The sequence below is a fragment of the Pantherophis guttatus genome, chromosome 7 (assembly GCF_059756535.1).
Source record: "Pantherophis guttatus breed Tessera chromosome 7, ASM5975653v1, whole genome shotgun sequence".
Taxonomy (NCBI): Eukaryota; Metazoa; Chordata; class Lepidosauria; order Squamata; family Colubridae; genus Pantherophis; species Pantherophis guttatus.
In genome coordinates this window covers 1,374,520-1,395,519 of record NC_142069.1, presented here as the reverse complement: position 1 = coordinate 1,395,519, position 21,000 = coordinate 1,374,520, and the positions used below count along the sequence as shown (strand labels likewise).

Sequence of the window (21,000 nt, the reverse complement as noted above, 5' to 3'; positions counted from 1 at the left end):
GGCCGGGGGGGCGGCAGCACCGGGACCCCCCCCTCCAAACCCAGCCTCTGCGAGACGCCAGGCGGGACATGACTAGGGCGGGGGAGAGCCTTTGCCCTCCCCCCCGTTGTCGGACTTGGTTGCCTTCCCTCCTCCCGTCACACACAAACACGCACGCACACCAGCTGTGGGGTGGATGGAAACCCCTTTGAACACGCCTCCCCCCCACCCACCCGAAGGTCCTCCCTCTCGCATCAAGGGAGGGGCAACGCTGCTGCCCCCCCCCCTCCTGGTCAGCTGGAGGGATGAGGCTGTTTGGGCTGAGCCCCCCACCCCCGACCGCTTGTTCTTCTCAGCCTCCTGCTCCGTGGCCCCTTCCTCGCTCTCCGCGATGGCATGGATGGGTGATTCTCTCTGGTCAGCTGGGAGCAGCCTGGGTCAGTTGTTGGGGGGTGGGGTTTGCGTCCCTTTGGGTTCTTTGGGGGTCCCCAGGGAACGTTCTGTCCTTCCTGGCAGGTGGGGGGTGGGGAGGGTGAAGTGAGTCTCGGGAGTCCCTCCCCTCCATTACTCCCTTCCCTCCTCTCTATCTTCCTTCTTTCCCTCCCTCCCTCCTTCCTTCCTTGCCCACTCCTCCCGCCATTCTTTCCTTCCCTTTCCCTTCCTTCTTCCTTTCCCTTCTCCTTTCCCTCCCTTCTTCCTCTCTCCTTCCCCTATCCCCACCCCTCCCTTCCTTTCTTCCCTTCCTTTCCCTTCCTTCCTTCCCCCATTCCTACTCCTCCCTCCCTTTCCCTCCCTCCTTCCCGTCCTCTTCCTCTCTCCTTCCCTCCCTCCTTCCCCTTTCCCTCCCTTCCTTCCCCCATTCCTACTCCTCCCTTTCCCTCCCTCCTTCCCCTATCCCCAACCTTCCCTCCCTTTCTTCCCTCCTTTCTTCCTAGCTTCCTTCCTCCATTCCTACTCCTTCCTCCCTACCTCCCTTTCCCTCCTTCCTTCCCTCTCTCCCTCCTTCCCCTCCCCTTCTCCCTCCCCATATCCCACCAGGGTCTTGAATCAGACGTTGGGGGTAACGTGGCCGAGGCTGAAGTTTCAGCTTTGGCTTTAGGGGCTCATCTGCCAGCCGAACCCTCCCCTCTCCCTCCCCATCTCCATCCCAGCCCTTCCCTCAACCTTCTTTGGGGAGGAGGGGGCTTGTTCGCTGCTCCCTGCTGCATCATTGAGGCTGGGGGCAACAGGCGCCCCACTGGGCTCCACCCTTTGCGCCTTGGGGCAGCAGAGTTGGCGCTTCTCACACGCGGGACCCAAGAGATGGCTTCAGTTTTCTAAATAAACCCTGTACATTCCAGGTCTCTCTCTCTGTGTGTGTGTGTGTGTGTACATGCATGCATACAGGTAGTCCTCGGCTTACGACCACAGTTGAGCCCAAAATTTATGTTGTTAAGCAAGACATTTGTTAAGTGGATTTGCCTCATTTTATGACCTTTCTTGCCCCGGTTGTTAAGCAAATCATTGCTGTTAAGTGAGTCACTTTCCTGGTCAGAAGGTCGCAAAAGGAGAAACACGTGACCTCCGTGGACATTGCAACCGTCATAAATACGAGTCAGTTGCCAAGCGTCTGAATTTTGATCCCGTGAACATCATGGGGATGCTGGAAAGGTCGTAAGTGTGAAAAACGGTCGTAAGTCACCTTTTTCAGTGCTGTTGTAATTTCGGTCACTAAATGAACCATTGTAAATCGAGGACTATCTGTGTTTGTGGAGAGATGGCTGGAACCACGAAAGGGGAAGAGGTGGAAAATTTGCCACTGACTGAACCAATTTATGATAATCCTCTACTTACGACCACAGTTGAGCCAAACGTCTGTTGCTAAGCAAGACTTAAGTGAGTTTTGCCCCATTTTATGACCTTTCTTGCCACCCATTGTTAAGTGAATCACTGCAGCTGTTACAACAGCACTGGAAAAAGTCACTTATGACCATTTTTCACACTTAACGGGGTCACATGATCAAAATTCAGGCGCTTGGCAACTGATTCATAGTTATGACGGTCGCAGTGTCCCGAGGTCACGTGATCCCCTTTTGCGACCTGCCGAGCAAAGACAACAGGAAAGCCAGATTCACTTAACAACCGTGTGACTGACTTAACAACTTCAGTGATTCGCTTAATGACTGTGGCGAGAAAGGTCGTAAAATGGGGCAAAACACACTTCCCAACTGTCTCACTTAGCAGTGGAAATTTGGGGCTCAATTTCAATCGTATATCGAGGACTTCCTGCTGGTCGTAAGAATCTCAGAGTTTGGATTCTGTGGGCAGAAGACCCGAGACCCCCCGGCCGATCTTGGATGCCAGCTTGGGAACAAAACCAACCAAAAAAAAGATCTGATCAACTTTTCAATCACATTTTATTAATATTGAGATAAAACTCCTTGGTCACCATGGATTAAATTAATCACTTTAAAAAGGCATGAAAAAGCATCGGAGAAAAATTGGCGCCTTTGAACTTGTGGCACAAAGTAGGGGTAGCCCTCGACTTACAACAGTTTGCTTAGTGACCATTTTTCACACTTACAACCCATGGTCATGTGATTTACATTTGGATGCTAGACCACCGACTCCCATCATTCCCCTTTTGCGACCTTCCAATGGGCAAAGTCCATGGGGAACCCAGATTCACTTAACAGCCGTGTGACTAACAAGTGCAGCCATTCACTTAACAACTGGCGAGAAAAGTGGTAAAACAGGGCAAAACTCACTTAACAAATGTCTCCCTTAACGGCATCAATTTTGGGCTTAGTTGTCATAATTTGAGGATTACCTGTGCCATGGACAGCCTGAGCGAAGGTGCTGAATTATATACAACCAGACATTAAAACCAGAAGCTAAAAATCACAAGATTGCGTCCGATTTACTTCGGCCAGATCACGAATGCAAATTCCCTGGAAAAGTCAAGTGATGCTAGGAAGGGTTAGTACAGAGCAGTGGTGAAATCCTTCGTGGATCACCACCAGTTCACTGACTGCCTATGCATGCCGTGCGCCAAATGCACACGCTACGCACACATGGGCACTGCGCACCAAACACGCCCTTCACGTGGAAAAAGAAGACTTCACTAGGTAAGTAGAACAGCGAGGGGCGGAGACAACTGTGCCGCGCGATTTAGCATATAAACCACGCAGCACAGCTGATCGTCTGAAATACCACTTTGGACGAACTGGTAGCTTTTTTAACTACCGATTCGCTCGAACCGGTAGATTTTTAACTACCCATTCAACTGAACCAGTATTATCACTACCAGTTTGCCCGAACCGGAGCGAACCAGTAGAATTTCACCCCTGGTACAGAGGTCTCCAACCCCCGGTCTGCGGACTGCCACCGGGCCACGGCATGCCAGAAACCGGGCTATACAAATGAGCGAAACCCCATCTGGGATGCAGGCAGGATGTGAAACCACGTCCCCCTCTGGTCCATGGGGAAAAAAACTCCACGGAACCGGTCCCTTGTGCCCGAAGAGTTGGGGGCCACTGAGTTAGTGGATGAAGAAGAAGAAGGGGCGAGCAAAGACCACGCTGGCTTCATAACCATCAAAACTGATGCAAAAGTTGAACATGCGATAATAGGGAAAAAACTGCAATTGACAGGATAGAGAGGAGAGAAGTTGCTAAGAATTGGACAGTTAAAATAACAAGCATCAATTGGACCACAGGAGACCTTGATGCTTCAAACGTAACCCAGAAAGAAGTCCTCTCCTTCCTGGGAGGGGGATGATGGAAGTAGGGGTCCAGCACATCTGGAGGGCAGCTGCTGCTGCAAGGAAGAAGCAGGAGCAGAGGGGCCCAATGCCGTTGGAGGTCCAGGCCATCACCAGGACAGTTGGCCTGGACAGTACTTGGCTATCAAGCCTTCATAGTAGGGCTTCAGCTGCTGCGGGTCGGGAAGCTCTTCACACTTGGTGTAGAGGTCAAACTTGCTGCAAGAGAGGCACAAAGGGGGGATTATTGAGGAGGTGGGGGCGGAGAGGGAAGGCTCCCCGTTATCCTGAAGCCATGGTGATGTTGGGTCTCTTCTGAGCAGGCTTTGATAAGCCAGGAAAAAGCCAACATCTCGCTCCAGGGATCTCCAACGCTTCTTGAGGCCACCAGCAAGGAGATGACTAGGACAGAGGGTGAAGTCTTTGCTAGAAAAAGACCAGGTTTAGTGCTGCGCCACAGGCCAGGTGGGAAGGAAGGAGGCTGCAGCAGACAGACAAACTTAACAAATATTAAACCAGCAAGAAGAAATCATTGCAAATGAATATTAAAAGTTATCTGATAAGCAAATGAGTTGCTGTGCAATCTGGGTGCACAGATACCTTCTTGAAGCTGCAAGATAGAGGTTGAATGTTGCAATGCCTCCTCCGCTCTGGTCTAACAATAACAAGAATTGGAAGGGACCTTGGAGGCCTTCTAGTCCACCCACCCCCAACTCAAGCAGGAGACCCTCTGCCATTCCAGACAAGTGGCTGCCCGCTCTCTTTTTAAGGACCTCCAGTGAGACAGAACCACAACTTCTGTCCCACTGATTAATTTTTCTCACTGTCAGGAAATTTCTCCTTAGTTCTAGGGTGGAGAAACATTGGATGGAAACTAATCAAGGAGAGAAGCAACCGAGAACTAAGGAGAAATTTCCTGACAGTGAGAAGAATTAATCAGTGGGACAGAAGTTGCCTCCTGACGTTGTGGGTGCTTCATCACTGGAGGTGTTTAAGGAGAGACTGGACATCCACTTACCTGGAATGGTATAGAGCCGTGATGGTGAACCTATGGCACGCGTGCCACAGCTGGCACATGTAACCATATCAGTGGGCACGTGAGCTCAGCTTCCGGTGGGACTGGAAGTTGTGAAACAGGCCATTTTTGGCCTCCGGATGGTCTCTGGAGGGATGGGGAAGGCTGTTTTCGCCCTCCCCAGATGCCTAGAGAGATCTTGGAGCCAGGTGAGAAAGAAAAACGGGCCTACAGGGCCATTGTGTGCCAGGAGCGGGTGAGCAGGGGGTGGGTGGGTCGCATAGAATTATGGGTATGAGCACGCACGCGGGCGACCCCCCCTGCCCCCCCTTCCTGGCACGCAATGGCAAAAAGGCTAGCCATCACTGGTATAGAGACTCCTGCTCGAGCAGAGGGTTTGGATTAGCAATAGCACTTAGACTTATATACTGCTTTACAGTGCTTCACAGCCCTCTCTAAGCAGTTTGAGAGGGACGTGGTGTCAGCTTTGGAAGTTGTATTAGGCCGGAAGCTCCCATGCTGCCACCTTCTTCTGTGTGGGAAAGTGTGGGGGGTGTTAGTAGAGGGGTTGTCTGTAGACATAATAGCATTCTTCCTCTCGGTCAAGGTCAGGCCGATCCTTGCATCTGGAGTGGTGGGAGTGCTGTCTCGAGATGGGACGGACGGTGATTGGAGCATGTGATCGACTGAGGAGTGAGGGGATGGTTTTGGGGGCTTTGATTTACTGAGGGAAAATATGGACCTCTCAGATTCAGGTTTTCCCCAGATGTGCCAGTTTACCTATTCTAGTAAAGAGAACTTTGAAAAATGCCTGCTTCAGAGTCTTTACTTGAGTCGATGTATTTCAAGACATGGGATAAATTTTATGATTGGTTAGAAAGGAAATATGAATTAGGATATAGAGATAAAGTAGATAGAGAACAGATGGGAGAAAACAATTAGAAACATAGAGACCCAGATGATGTCAAGTAAAAGGAGAAAGGGGAGGGGGGAGGGTAAAAGGGAAAAAAGTGAGATATTATAAAAATGTACGCAAATGATGAAATAAAAATAAATAATAATTGAATAAGAAATTGAAATGAGAATAAAGATAATTAGAAAATCGGGGCTGCTCGAATACCACTTTAGATTGAACTGAAAAGGGAAACAAGAAGAGAGAGGGGAAGGAGGAGAGAGAGAGAGGAAGGGAGAAGAGAGGAGAGGAGAGAGAAGAAAGGGAAAAGGAGAGGAAGAAAAGGGAGGGGATAGAAGAGCAGAGGAGAAGGTTAGAATGGGGGAAGAAGAGGAGTGGGGGAAGGGAAGGGGAAGTAGGAAGGAGAAGAGGAAGAACGAAGGAAGTAGGAGGAGAAAAAGGAAGGAAGAGAAGGGGAGGAAGAGAAGAAAGGTTGGAGTAAAGGTAAAGGGTAAAAGAGCAGCCCCAAAAAAGTAAAAATGAAAAATGAAAGTTAAAAGATGAATGAAAAATGATGGAAATGATTGTACGTGTAAATGTGTTTATGAGAAATAAAAATAAAAAAACTTTTTTGAAAAAAAAAACAATCTTTACTTGGAGTTGGGGGTTTTCTGGAATGCTAAAACGCGGTGGCTCAGTGGCTAAGACGCGGGATGTGTACTGCCAAATTGCAGGCAGCTGTAAGGCGGTAGAAGTGGCCTGCAAGGTTTCTTCCAACTGTTATTCTATGCTTCTCTCCTTGATTAGTTTCCATCCGTTGCTTCTTGTCCTGCCTTCTGGTGCTTTGCAGCAGGGGTCTCCAACCTTGGCAACTTTAAGACTTGTGGACTTCAACTCCCAGAGTTCCTTTGCTGGCTGAGGAACTCTGGGAGTTGAAGTCCACAAGTCTTAAAGTTGCCAAGGTTAGAGACCCCTGCTTTGGAGAATAGATCGACCCCCTCTTCTTTGGGGCAGCCCCTCAAATATTGGAACAGAGCTCTCGTGCCACCCTGGTCCTTCTTTTCATTCACCTCATCATCCCCAATTCCTGCAACAACCGTTTTTCGTATGTTTCGTCCTCCAGGCCCCTCATCCTCTTCGTTGCTCTTCTCTGCGCTCTTTCTAGGGTCTCCACATCCTTTGGAACATCGTGGAGACCAAAACTGGATGCTGCATTCCAACGGTGGCCTTATCAAAGCACTATTAACAGTTCCAGAATGGTGCGGAGGTTTCCTCCCTTCTCCCATCCCTGGTCTTTCCGTTCCCCCCCTTCATGGCTTGGAGCTCCTTACTTGAACTCTTGCACCCAGGGTAACATCTGGAGGTCCTTGGCGTTGCACAGGTGCATGTAATCCCCTCCGGTGTGCCAGGGGTAGAAGGAGTGGAACCGCACCATGTAGAAGGCCTGTAGGCAACAAGGAGATTGGAGGGAGGGACATTGCAAGGACCGGTGCAGCAGCTACCCACACCTGGACCCAATTCAAACATTTTAACAACCAGTTCTCTGCCAAGTTGCTGGGTGGGCATAGCCAGGTGGCCTACTTGGCTACTCCTGCACCATGGCAGGAGGAACATTTTCGCCCTCCCCAGGCTCTGGAGGCTTTTCTCGAGCCTCCAGGAGGGCAAAAACTGCCTCCCCTGGGCTTCAGAGGCCCTCCAGAGGCCGGAAACGGTCCCATTTCCGGACTTCCGGAACTTCCGGGAGGCCCATTTTTCGCCCTCCCAGAGCCTCCACACGGGCCCTGTACTTACCTGGCATCCAAAACGGGCCGCTTGGAGACTCCTGGTAGGGGAAGGGTGGGAGGGGCCAGCTGATCCTTGCAACTACCGGTTCGGCTAACCAGATGTAAAATTAGCATCTGATTCGCCTGAACCGATCCGAACTGGCTGAATCCCACCTCTGAACCTATTGTAGGTTAACCTGGACCAGGAGAAGGATATATCTCCAAAAACATACTTTCACAGCGCCCACCCCCCTCAAGCAAGGCCAGTCCACTGCAATGAAGGCAGCTGGAGACCTCAAATTCAGATGGCACCCTGGAAATCCCTCCCAAGAGAAAAGAAACGGTGGGGATTTGTCCCCCACATCCGCCCCAAGGAGAACAAGGAAGCAGACCCGTCTTCTCAGTCTCCTACCTCTTCCGGAAGAGCAAATTTATTTTTCTTCATCACTTGGTACATGTACTCTGGAGCAGGTAGAAAAAAGAAAGAAAGAAAGAAAAAAGGTAGAGAGTTACAGTATTTGCAGAATTGTAAACGGCATCCAGGCCAGCCAATGTGACCTCCTCCGGGTAAATTGGACTTCAACTCCCATAATCCCTCTGTTTTTGTGGCATGAGGACAGCACCAAATTGGAGAAGGCAGAAGTTGCAATCTGGCTTCAACTGCTTCCTTCGTTCCTCATTTGTCCTTCTACTACATTGTAGCAGGGGTGAAATGCTCCTGGTTCGGACCGGATCGCCCAACCCGGTAGCAATGGAGGCAGGTGGTTCAGAGAACCAGTAGCAAAAATCCCTGTCCCCATCCCCCATGCCCAGCTGAGCCACGCGATCATTGGACACTTTTTTTTCTTTTAAATGCCTCTGACGATCCAAGCTAAGTTGCCTGATTGTCAGAGGCATTTAAATGCCTCTGACGGTCCAAGTTGGGATCATCAGAGCCTTTTGAAAGCATTTTTTTACAACCTCTTCACTGAAGAGGTGGTAGAAAAAATGGTTTTAAAAGTTTAAAAAAAAATTGGTCACACCCACCCAGTCACATTACTCCCCCCCAAGCCACGCCCACAGAACTGGTAGTAACAAATTTTAGATTTCACCACTGCATTGTAGCCTATATAGAATAACCAAGTTGGAAGGGGCCTTGGAGGTCTTCTAGTCCAACCTCCTGCTCGAGAAGGAGACCTATTGTCAGGGTTCCAAGTAACACCCCTAATGAAATAAACCTTTGAGGCTTGAGTTTCCTCAAAAGTACATTTTTATTACAGATGTCATATTGACACATCTGGGAAAACCTGAATCTGAAAGTTTGCAGGTTTTCCCCACTCAAAGAAAAGTTCAAGTCCCTGGCAACACCAACAAGTCCATCACATGGTCCAATCCAAACACTGTCTCAACTGGAAATGCCTCCCAGTTCCAGCCCTCCAGGTGCAGGGCAGAGTGACCTTGACTCTCTGAGAAAGGAATGTTGTTATGACTATGTCAGCACTCCAAACTACATTCGTTCCAGTGCTGACATAAGGAGGAGAAGAGGGGGCAGCTGGCAAGAGGACGCTTGACTTTTCACCTACTTATTTTCCCTGAAGATAATATCCCCTAGGAGATGAGATGGGAGGAGGGACATTCCTGGGAGCTGAAGTAATAGATATGGGGAGAGTGATTTGGAAGATGGCCAATGAGACGCAGAGAATTGGGGAACGGAAAGGGAAAGTTTGGGGTCAGGAAGTCAGTGTTGGCTACGACATAATCAGGGACAGATTGTCGTGCTTAATAAATGAAAGATTTCATCAAAGACTATTTGTTTGGAAATGCAATTTATTTGAAGACGACACTGAAACCTGACAGACTACATATCACCCGTGCTCCATACAATTCCCCCTCCCAGTTTCCCACTGTAGTAAACGTGGCAGGCCTGAAGGCCCAATGCAAAAGATGGCTTCCACGCCTGATACCTATACAGTTTCAGATAAATGGTTGTCCAGTGTCTTTTTGAAAGCCTCCAGTGATGGAGCACCTACAACTTTGGAACAACCGTAACTTGGATTGAGAATGTCTGTAGATAAACTGGGATTTGTTTTCGCTTACACTTAGGGGTTGTGTGTTTGTGTGTGTTCTTTGAGAACTGGAGCGCTTACCATCATGGCCCCAGGACATCAGGACATTTTCCAAGCCACAGTGGGGCTGATACATCCCATACTTGGTCCTGAGGAGGTAAAAAGAGAGAAGGTCGGAGCTGAAATTCTTTGGTCTGGAAGCTTTTGCGAGAGGGAAGATTTGAGAAGAGCCAGTATCTCTAATTGACATTCTGAAGAAGGTGACAAGAGTCTGGAGCAGAGGTCTCCAACCTTGGCAACTTTTAAGACTTGTGGACTTCAACTCCCAGAATTCCTCTTTGCTGGCTGAGGAATTCTGGGAGTTGAAGTCCACAAGTCTTAAAGTTCCCAAGGTTGGAGACCCTTTGTCTGGAGGGCCACCTGCAGGTGGAACATCAGGTAATTGGCCAAGCCTTTGATAAATGCCAACAGTAGCCATCCTGCATGCCTCTGGTTTCAAAGCAAACATGATGGAGCCAGGTTGTAGGTCCAAAGAGATGCAGAATAGTACTGGTACAATCACTAGTAACCCTCAGCAAATAATGTCCCAAAGGTGCTTTTTCAAGAGGCAACGTTGAAAAACGTTCAAAGTGAAACGTTCAAGAAGACATTTCACTTCCAAGAAGCTTCCTCAGTGCTGACTGAATGGTGGAAGATGGAAGGATTTATTCTCCTTGCAGACCGCTGGAGATTTGCATCCTTTCAGAGAGTCGTTGAGGCCACTTGGAAGTTTATCTGTGTCCTCAGGGTCACCTGAGTGGTGCAAATGGGTGTGGGGTCTTCTTGGAACTGCTGAAAAGACCATGTTGTAGATTGGAGATAGATGAGGTCGTATCCCTCCCCCCTCTATTGAGAGAATGCTGTTCAACGTTGACATAGATGGCTTCTTTGACCCCTCTTTCAAACCAGCAGTCCTCTTTGTCCAAAATATGGACTTTGCTGCCTTCAAAAGAGCCGCCTTTGTCTTTTAAATGCAGGTGGACTGCTGAATCTAATCCTGGTGGCTTTGTTCTCCTATGTTGTGCCATGCACTTATGAAGTGGTTGTTTTGTTTCCCCAATATTCAGATCTGCACACGTCTCACTGCATTGTACAGCATATACCACTTTGCTCAGTTTATGTCTGGGTGTTTTATCTGTTTTACCATTCCCCACCATCCAGCCAGAGGTGAAGAAGCTTCTTGGATGAGAAGCGAAACATCTTCAAAAAAAACCCAGAAAGTCCAGTTGCCTCTTGAAAAAGCACCTTTGGGACAACCAGGACCTGATGGATGACACAGAATCTCCATAGACACCTCAGCAGATAAGGTCTTCCATCAGAGATGGAGAGGCGACAGTGGAAGGAGGACCAGGGAGACTAGGAGCCAAGTGGCTGCTGATCTCGGCTCCACATGCCCTACCTTGTAGACTTCTACATCCATCCAAGGGTGGCCTCAAAGCAAGGTCAAGCAAGAACTTACGTGTACAGAGGATTCCTTGTATCTGGGTTGTCATGGAACGTGGAGTCCTTGAAAACGATGGAGTCCTGCAGCTTGCAACCCACTGGGAAGGTGTCTCCCACCACAGCCCACTGTAGGAATAACCAAGATCAAAACGCCCCATCACACCTCGGTTCCTCTTTATTTGATAGTGTTGCCCTCGGACTGAACCCCATTTTTCTATCCTCACTATTGGCAAGTGTGCAATTAAACACACCATTTAATTTAGTGCAGGGGGTCTCCAAACTTAGCCCCTTTGAGACTTGTGGACTTCAACTTCCAGAATTCCTTGGCTGGCCAAGGAATTCTGGGAGTTGAAGTCCACAAGTGTTAAAGTCGCCAAGTTTGGAGACCCTTGATTTAGTGATTCCTCAATATGTATCAATTATAGATGCTCAGATTTTAGGTTCTTCATCCATTTCTGAGCACAAACCTCATTTTTCTGCCCCATAATGTAAACACTGGGTATTATGGAGCAGGAACTGGAAATGTTGACTCTCTTCCATGCCCCTTGTCTTTCATCTCACCTGTGGTTCACCAGACAGGGCCAAAATCTTCCCCAAATCATGGAGCAATCCAACCAGGTGGAACCAATCTAGGGTGGGACCAGAGAGAGTGAGAATCTGTTTCAGTCCCTTGACAGGTCCCTCTAACCTCAGTTGGGGCATCAACTTAGACCCGGTGCCTCATGGAACATCTTGATGCCAGGATCAGAGCAGGACTTAGCTATGTGGAAGATCTAGAGGGTTAGGAGAAAGGGCTCGCATGTGGAAAGGTCCAGCTGAACATTATCCTCTCCTGGTGACAGCAAGGAGTGTTGACGGCTCCCTGGAAAACATCTCTGCTCTGCTTGAGGTCATCATGTGTTGAAGACACATGGAGATGGCATTGCTCAATGGTTACAAACAGTCCCAGAGCATCTTCTGCCATGATAGATGGGGAATTATGGGTGATGGTCTCCATCATCTCTCAGAATTGGAAACTAGACATGACTTGGCACCCAAATAATTTGATCCTTCTAATATCTGCAGGACCCCAAACAATTGTCATCTTCTGCATCTAGGTAGAAGTGGGGAGAGAGCCTCTTGTTCTCCTAGGGACTATAGATCTAATCAAGAAGTTCACCTTTCTCAGGATGTTTCTCCCGAATGCCCTCTGCTGTCTGGTAGGCATGGTAGGAGTTGGGGAAGTCCACATCGGGGTCCGATTCGTCCACCACATTGTCCAGCAACTCCAAGCCCTCCATGATGGTCATCTGACGGAGGTTACAGCCACCGTATTGCTCGTTCTAGGGAGAGGGAACTGTGAGGACATTATGATGGACTAGAGCTATGATGCTTTCTTCAAACTTGAGGGAAATCTAGTGTAATGAAAAGTACTAGGGATGATATGGTGTCAGTCTTCCAATACTTGAGGAGCTACCACAGAGAATCGGGGGTCAACCTCTTCTCCAAAGCACCTGAAGGCAGGACGAGAAGCAACGGATGGAAACTAATCAAGGAGAGAAGCAGTGAGGACAATTTATCAGTGGAACAACTTGCCTCCAGAAGTTGTGAATGCTCCATAACTGGAGATTTTCAAGAATAAATTGGACAACCATTTATCTGAAACGGTAGAGGGTTTCCTGTTTGAGCATGGGTTGGACTAGAAAACCTATTATTCTATGTTCTAACTGTTCAGGCAAATTTTGAAAATGAGGTAGGATCTTAAGAAGAGCAAGTCATTTTAGACTAACTTGGAAGGAAACCCAGAAGGAATGAAGACTTTGATGGGTCTCTTGCTGGCAACCCTTGGGGTATCCATACAGCCCCCAAAGAACTGGAGATAGGCCTCTCTTGTTGCTGGTATCACCTGGATGCGTTGAACCATGCTCGGTGCCCAAGAGACCCTCCCCAGAAGAGAGATGGGGTCTGCCTGGGCAAACTCACCTTCTTCTGCACAAATTCCACAGTCTGGTTGGTGTGCATGAGTAGATAAGTGTGGTATACTCGGTCAATCAGTGCCCCCTCCTGAAATGACAATTTGGAAGTATTGCAGTGAGTAACAATCATTAATCCAAGGCAGAGGGTTTCCACCACCCACCCCCCAAACTTGGCCACTTTAAGATGGGTGGACTTCAATTCCCAGAATAGGTGTTGTCCAAGTCAAGTCCAAAAGTGCTAGAGAATTCCTGGAAGCCTGGCACTCAGACAGATCAACCATCAACAGGCACATAGAGATAAACAACAGCTACCTATCATTCGAAAGAGGCAATAACAAAGCTAAAAGACCACAACGCCTCCTGACCAGCAATCTATATCCTGATAATCAAAGTTCAGCACCAACCAGTAAACAATGCCCCAATCAAGCAATGATAGTAAACAACAGGTTAACCAAGGAATGACTAAGAATACTCCCACCAACAGCAAACCTCCCTCTCTTCTAGCACTGATGATGTTCCCTAGTTGGGTCATGAAACATCTGCAAGAAAACCAACAAGCTCAGAGAGCACCAAAGACCCCCACAGTTCTCCTCCTCCTCCTCCTCCATCCCTTCTCCTTTTCATCCTCCTGTATCTTCTTCCCCTTCCTTTCCCCCTTCCCTTCCCCCTTCCCTTCCTCCCCCTCTTCTTCCTCTGTCCAGCCTCAGTTGCCTCTGCCCCAACATCTGGTGGTCCCTCCCAGAACAGACTTTGCACACTTTTGCACTAGTGCCTTTAAATTATGAAGTGTTTTCAAAATATATTCATATTCATCTCCTACCCAGCATTTTTCAACCTGATCCTCTGGAATTGTGGGACAAAACAGAGACACTGTCCATCTGCTGCTGAATTTCACTGACCTTGAAATTCCTGAAGTTTTCCTTGGACTTTGGGTTCTCCAGATGATTATCAGCCTGCGGAGGATCTGAAGACTGACATGCCTGAGGAAAGAGGGTCTCAATATTAATATCAATCAGAATAGAGCTGGAAGGTCTTCTAGTCCAGCTCCCTGCTTAAGCAGGGACCCTATGCCATTTCAGACAAGTGGATGTCCAGTCTCTTCTTAAAAACCTCCAGTGATGAAACACTCACAACTTCTGGTGGCAAGCTGTTCCACTGGTTAATGTCCCCACTATTACGAAGTTTCTCCTCAATTCCAGGTTGCTTCTGTCTTTGATTAGTTTCCATCCATTGTTTCTTGTCCTGCACTCTGGTGCTTTGTAGAATACTTTGACCCTCTCTTTGCCTCTCAAATCCTTCAGATCACGGACCTGAGCAGACCATCTAAATGTTTAAAATTTGGGTCCTACACATCTTAACTCCCATGTCAATAAATGCTGAAGGGAATATGGATATCTGTCACCATTTCACTTGGCCTAGAGTAGTGGGCAGTGGTGGGATTCAAGTAATTTAACAACCGGTTCTCTGCCCTAATGATTTCTTTCAACAACCAGTTTGCCAAACTGCTCAGAAAGTTAACAACCGGTTCTCCTTGCCAGCAGAGGAATTGTGTGGCACTGAAGTCCACAAGTCTTAAAAGTTGCCAAATTTGGAGACCTCTGGCCTAGAACAGTGTGGCTCAGGGGTGAAATGCTCCCGGTTCGGACCGGATCGCCCGATCTGGTAGCGATGGAGGCGGGTGGTTCGGAGAACCAGTAGCAAAAATCCCTGCCCCCCCCCATGCCCAGCTGAGCCGCACAATCATCAGAGGCTTTTTTTTTTTTACTTTTAAAAGCATTTTTTCTACAACCTCTTCGGCCAAAAAATGCTTTTAAAAGTAAAAAAAAAAAGCCTCTGATGATCGCGCAGCTCAGATAGGATCGTCAAAGGCTTTTAAAAGAAAAAAAAACCACCTTTTTTTCTTTTAAATGCCTCTGATGATCCAAGCTGAGTTGCCTGATCGGCGGAGGCTTTTTTAAAAACCTCTGCGGATCAGGCAACTCAGCTTGGATCATCAGAGCCTTTTGAAAGCATTTTTCGCCAAAGAGGTTGTAGAAAAAATGGTTTTAAAAGTAAAAAAAATATATATTGGTCATGCCCACCCAGTCATATTACCCCCCACCACCACCAAGCCACGCACACAGAACCGATAGTAACAAATTTTAGATTTCACCACTGGTGTGGCTCAATCTTGGCATAATTTCAGACGTATGGACTTCAACTCCCAGAATCCCCCAGTTAGTAAGGCTGTATTAGGCCACAGGGTCAAAATCCTCACTCAAGTGGCTTCAATAACTACCAGGATTTTCTGGTCAAGGATAGGAAAACACAGAAGGCCTTGTTCTGCTGTCATGACTCGTCACCATTATACATCTTCTTGCAGAAAAGAAGATTTAGGAACGGGCAGAGGTGGGTTGCTGCCGGTTCGGATCGGTTCACCTGAACCGGTAGTTCCGAGCACTGGCTGGCCCCGCCCACCCGCCGTACGCTATCCAGTCCTAGATATCTCACTTTCCGTCTCGCTCGCCTCGCCCCGCAGCCCAGCTGATTTGCGCGCCCCTCCCGTTCTACTAACCGTGGTTGACCTAACAGGTGTGCAGGAAGCTGCCCCCATCAAAAAAGCCTTATTTTAGGTGTTGCACGCAAATGCGGAAGGCATGCACGCTCTCTCACGTTTTCGGCGAACTGATTGTTAAAGTATGTGCAACCCACCTCTGGGAAGGGGGTGAGATGTTTTCACTGCTTGAGGAAGGGGCCTGGCTTGGTTTCAACAGAGGAGGTGAATTTGGGTAGCATCTCAAGCTGAATCACCTTCACTTGTAGATATGAGATGGGCCTGAGCAGGGTTTGCTCAGGATCCCACCTAGAGCCAGCAAGGAGATGTTTAGAGGAGCATGGACTTCATCTGTCCTGCGATCAGCTGTGTTATTTATTTTATTTATTTATTTTATTAAATTTCTATACTGCCCTTCTCCCGAAGGACTCAGGGCGGTGAACAGCCATGGGATAAAACACATAAATACAAAAAAATTAAAATGAATTAAAAACGAATTAAATAATTTGGCTGAATTTAAAATACCCCATAATTTTGTGTTTTGTGTGGTTAAATCTATTTGTTATCTAGAGCAGAAAATCCAGAGCTCCATCTTAGCAGAAGTAATGCAAACCAAACAAAGAACAAGAAGAAAAAAAGAAAAGGAAAGAAACATCTTATTATTATTGCTAAATGAAAAATACAGCATTTATATAGAAAACAGAATAACAGAGTTGGAAGGGGCCTTGGAGGTCCTCTATTCCAACCCCCTGCTTAGGCAGGAAACCCTACACCACTTCAGACAAATGGTTATCCAACATCTTCTTAAAAACTTCCAGTGTTGGAATATAGGGCTGTCAAAGGTCTCCTGGTATCATGAGGAATAAACTGGAGGCCTCTGGAATCGCTGAAGCTATTCAAATTCACGTGTTCCATGAATGTTTGGCCGTTTGGATCGAACAGACCAGGTTTCGAAGCCCGTGAGGCTGTTTTCTGCTTCTTCCCACTTGAATAAAATGCTTCAACTGGTTGCAAATTCAACCCATCTTCTGGGATGTGCACAACAGGGTGAATCATAAACAAACTCAGCAGGCTTGGCTCGCCCAACACTCAATGTTATCAAGAATCTAAGCCAGAATAAAACTAACCAAGGTTGCATCAACTGAAGGAGAATACCAAGATGACGTGAAGTGATAGACCGCCATTTAACTATGAGCCAGCGGTGTTCTACAGCTGCCAAAAAGAGCCAATGAGGTCCTACCGTAGGTTCCATCAACAGAGGGATATTTTCAGGATCACATGAAGTGTGATAATAACACTTTACACTGCGTTGCTAAGACCACACTTGGAATATTTCATCCACTTTTGGTCACCATGATGCAAAAAAGATGTTGAAATTCCAGAAGGCGCACAGAGAAGGGCAACAAAGAAGATTAGCAGGCTGGAGGCTAAAATGAACGAAAAACGGTTGCTGGAATTGGGCATGTCTAGTTTAATGAAAAGAAGGACTAAGGGTGACATGATAGCAGCCTTCCAATATTTCAGAAGCTGCTACAAAGAAGAGGGAGTCAGGCTATTCTCCAAAGCACCTGAAGGCAGGAGAAGAAGCAATGGATGGAAACTAACCAAGGAGAGAAGCAACTTAGAACTAAAGAGAAATTTCCTGACAGTTAGAACAATTAACCAGTGGAACAGCTTGCCACCAGAAGTTGTGGATGCTCCATCACCTGACTTTTTAAGAAGATGTTGGATAATCATTTGTCTGAAATGGTATAGGGTCTCCTGCTTGAGCAGGGGGTTGGACTAGAAGACCTCCAAGGTCCCTTCCAACTCTTGTTATTGTAATATTCTGCAAGTTTACCAAGCTGTGTGGTCCAGCACATTGTAGGAACACAACCTCTTGATATTCAACCAGGATCCTTCCGTTCCTCTTACTGTGACTTCTCCTTCACCACACCTATGCTCAGCTGGGTTTGAGTGTGTGTGTGTGTGTCACTTACCGGGCCCACCACCTTCATCCTTGCAGCTGTGGGAGAGGAGAGGCACAGGAAGGCAGCAGTCTTAGGAAGGGGTCTATCTGCCTGCTTCTCCAGGATTTATAACCCTCGGTTTTATAGATGGCAACAGATGTCAGTGTTAACGGGACAATAAGTCATCCGTTAACCCACCAGGGCCAAACTCCTCTCTGGCGTGAGCAAACAATTAATGCCTGACGTTTATTGGAAGGAGAAGTGCTCCCCAGGAGTCCTGGGGGGCAGGGGGCATCCTCCTTTGCCCCTGGAATTTGAGCCATAGCCACTTCCAAGCCAAGCAAAGGTTGAGACTCGGTCACTGCCTTCGCCAGGGCACAGGGCAGCCAAAGGAGCATGACCAGGCCTCCATCCATGGGGCTGGACTGGGTTCAGGTGTTATTGGCTTCCTCACGTGGGGCCAAGGAGAGCTGAGTTGGAGGGGGGTAAAACAGGACAAAAGCATCAAGCCAACAAAGGTTCTTCCAGCAGGACCAGATTCATGTGGGCCGTTATGCTGAAGGGAGGTTGGGCTGTTGGTGGGAACTTCATGATGGTTGAGAAGAAGGAGGGCCATCTCACAAAGTCAGGGTTTGGGTCACGCGAAGACTGCAGTGTTGTTTTGCTAAATTTGTGGAACCCAGAGGAAGGTCCTCACTTCAGCTCAGATGCTTCTGTGGAAATAATTTGATTTTAGGGGTCCTTGGTGCTCTCTGAGCTTGGCTGTTTTCTTGTAGACGTCTCATGGCCCACCTAGATAACATCATCACTGCTAGAAACAAGGGGGGTTGCAGAGAGGAGGAGGAGGACTGTGGGGTTCTCTGAACGTGCTGATTTTCTTGCAGAGATTTCATGACCCAACTAGGTAATGCCATCAGTGCTAGAAGGGAGGTGGGTTTGCAGAGAGGAGGAGGAGAACTGTGGGGTCCTTGGTGTTCTCTGAGCTTGCTTTCTTGAAGACATTTCATTTCCCAAACTACAGTAGGTAATACCAATGCTAGAAAGTAGTGGTAGAAGACTTCTAAGCACTGATGATGTTCCCTTGGTAAGGAAGACTCACCACAAATGCTATAGGTCTTAGCTTATGCACTGATCTGGGCTTTGGGGTTTTCTGCTAGAAAGGATCCACCACCAGCAGCATCTGTTATGGTCTCTAGAGTCCTGAGCACTGCAAAATGGTAGCAAGCCATCTACTGAATGATGGTGTCAGAATGTCTCTATCTTGTAGTTCAGGACACTAAATAAAACTCACATTCTCCTTCCTGTTGATGGTTTTGTCAAATGTAGAGAAAGTGGTTGTTTTAACACAGAATGTTCAGAGTTCAGCGTATGAAACCGGGTGTAAATTGTTCCAGAGTTTACTTTTTTGGAGTAGAAGTTTATTTATTTATTTATTTATTTATTTATTTATTTATTTATTTATTTATTTATTTTTCAGATTTCTATACCGCCCTTCTCCTTTCGGACTCAGGGCGGTGAACAGCCAAAATAAAACACTTGTACACAAAAGTTAAAATCAATTAAAAATAATTAAATAAAGTTTGGCCCATAATTTAAAAAGTTTCAATTAAAATCAATATCAAATTTTAAAAACCAACCATAAAATCAGGACAGCCTCGCTTTGGTTCCTGACCCTGCAGTGCACTTTCTGAAAGAAAGGCCTGTACTTCCTTGCCTTCTCCTGTGCCAGGAGAATGAAAACACGCCACGATATTTTGACAAACATCTGGATTTTCGCCAAGAGGCCTCCAGCCTGCAGAAGTGAAGGATGTGGCAAAGCAGAAGACAACAGGGCTCCTGGCGGTGGAAGTAGATCTTTAATTTTAATTCCCACTTTACTATTAAGGAGAAGTTGAACTTAGTTGAATTCCCACTTTAGCATTAAGGGGAAGTTGAACTTAGCAGGACCAAGCGTCTCTAGACTGCAAGATCTAATCTTAGACAGGCTAGATCGGTTTTTCAAATGTGGTGACTTTGAGATGTGTGGATTTCAACTCCCAGAATTGCTTCAATGGGGAATTCTGGTTGTTGAGGTCCACGCATCTTGAAGTTGTCAACTTCGAAAAACACTGATCTAGTGAATCCTCAGGTCTCCTGGCTTCATTTTTGCAGATTCAGGCTATTTGCTGGTATTCTACTTTATGTGTCCCTCTTTCCACTTTTTATACTTGTCCTTTTTGTCTTTCAGTTTATCAGAGAGTTCTTTATTCAGCCATGCTAGTTTCTTCTGGAATCTCTCATTTTTCTTTTTCAGTGGTATTGTGCTAGTCTAGGCTTTTATCATCTCATTTTTCAGTTTCCCAAGCTCCTTGTGCTCACGTTCAAGAGAAGCTGGATGTTCTCCTCCTCCTCTTCTTCTTCCTTCTTTCTCCTCCTACCTTCTTCTTCTTTCTTCCTCCTCCTCTTCCTCCTCATTTCCTTCTCTCTCCCCCTCTTCCTCTTCCTCTTCCTTCTCCTCCACCCTGGCAAATTCTGGGAATTGAACTCCCCATCCATTTAACCCAATCAATTAACAACCTGGCATATTTGCTTAATTTTAACCTCTCTTGAGCTTCGGTCTGTTTGTTTATTTAATATGGGTTTGGCATGCAGTTAGGAACTTAGCCAATTTATGCCTCAACGGATTGGGTGATCCTAGAAAACAGGGACAGGCTAATCCAGGGACGAGGATAAGGGTAGGTCATACGAAAGCTGCTTTGGAGGGACACCGTGAAGAGAAGTCATTGAAGGTGGGAAGGAAGAAGCTGACAAAGGTCTATCTGAGTTGCTTTGTCTATGGCTCCTTCCCAAAAAGGCTTCCCTTAAAAGCAGCTGCAATAGAGGCAGGATCTTCCCTGTAGACCTGTTGGCTGATGCTTCAGCTCCTAACTGTTTTCCCCGGTGTGAATGGTTAATAAATCACTTGGCAATGAGGAAAACAAATCTTTTTTTTTTTTTTAGTTGTTTATTTCTGCAGAAGCCTCACATGCTTGGGACAGAAGTCCATCCCGAACATGCCCGAGTAAAAGTTGGCTCAGATATTTATTAAAGAAAATTTTTATTATTTACACCATGCCGATCTTTGTAATTTCTTGTCCAAGGTCCGTGTTCACACTTGATCAATTTCGCTTGTCATGCTTGGGACAAGGTTGCATTTGTCCTACTTGGTAGGAGATGACTCACAGCCGGCCTTTGAAAACTTTCTAATCCTATGGCATTGTCAGAGGTTTCCTGCTGCCTGTTTGTGTCTCAAGTTGTCCGTTTTGCAAGGAAGCTGGCAAAGAGAGGGGAAGGATGGACGGCCCAGTCAATCATTTCTAATTTTTGCTTCTTTGTACATACTGTATTTTGATTAATTCCTGGCTGACTTGGTGTTGAAAATATTATTTGAGACCTTTTATTTTAATCAATGTGATTCTTTCCCTATAGAATAGAATAGAATAAAGATACAGATTAACAGAGTTGGAAGGGACCTTGTAGGTCATCTAGTCTAACCCCCCCACCCAAGCAGGAGACTATACAGTACACCATTTCTGACAGAGGGCAGTCCAGTCTCTTCTTGAAAGCCTCCAGTGATGAAGTTCCCACAATTTCCGAAGGCAACTTCTGTTCCATCGGTTGATGGTT

General features: G+C 47.0%; 1 protein-coding gene across 1 annotated transcript; it reads right to left on the bottom strand.

The window, feature by feature from the left end:
- Nucleotides 1-2,358: 2,358 nt before the first annotated feature.
- MIOX (myo-inositol oxygenase) lies at nt 2,359-17,479 on the bottom strand. Its single transcript, XM_034404998.3, has 10 exons — nt 17,386-17,479; nt 13,773-13,853; nt 12,881-12,961; nt 12,078-12,240; nt 11,480-11,547; nt 10,935-11,044; nt 9,518-9,585; nt 7,804-7,853; nt 6,960-7,072; nt 2,359-3,940 (listed from the first exon to the last, which is right to left on the bottom strand). Exons 1-10 carry the CDS (start codon nt 17,401-17,403, stop codon nt 3,832-3,834), a joined length of 861 nt encoding a protein of 286 aa, XP_034260889.1. The 5' UTR covers nt 17,404-17,479; the 3' UTR covers nt 2,359-3,831.
- Between the last annotated feature and the right edge of the window lie 3,521 nt (nt 17,480-21,000).

Excerpts from the sequence above, each read along its gene's own strand:
- MIOX (XM_034404998.3), bottom strand. Across the intron at positions 11,548-12,077 it reads GGAGAAACATCCTGAGAAAG|ATTGGTTCCACCTGGTTGGA; the intron begins GTGAACTTCTTG and ends GTCCCACCCTAG. Across the intron at positions 3,941-6,959 it reads CCCTGGGTGCAAGAGTTCAA|CAAGTTTGACCTCTACACCA; the intron begins GTAAGGAGCTCC and ends CCTCTCTTGCAG.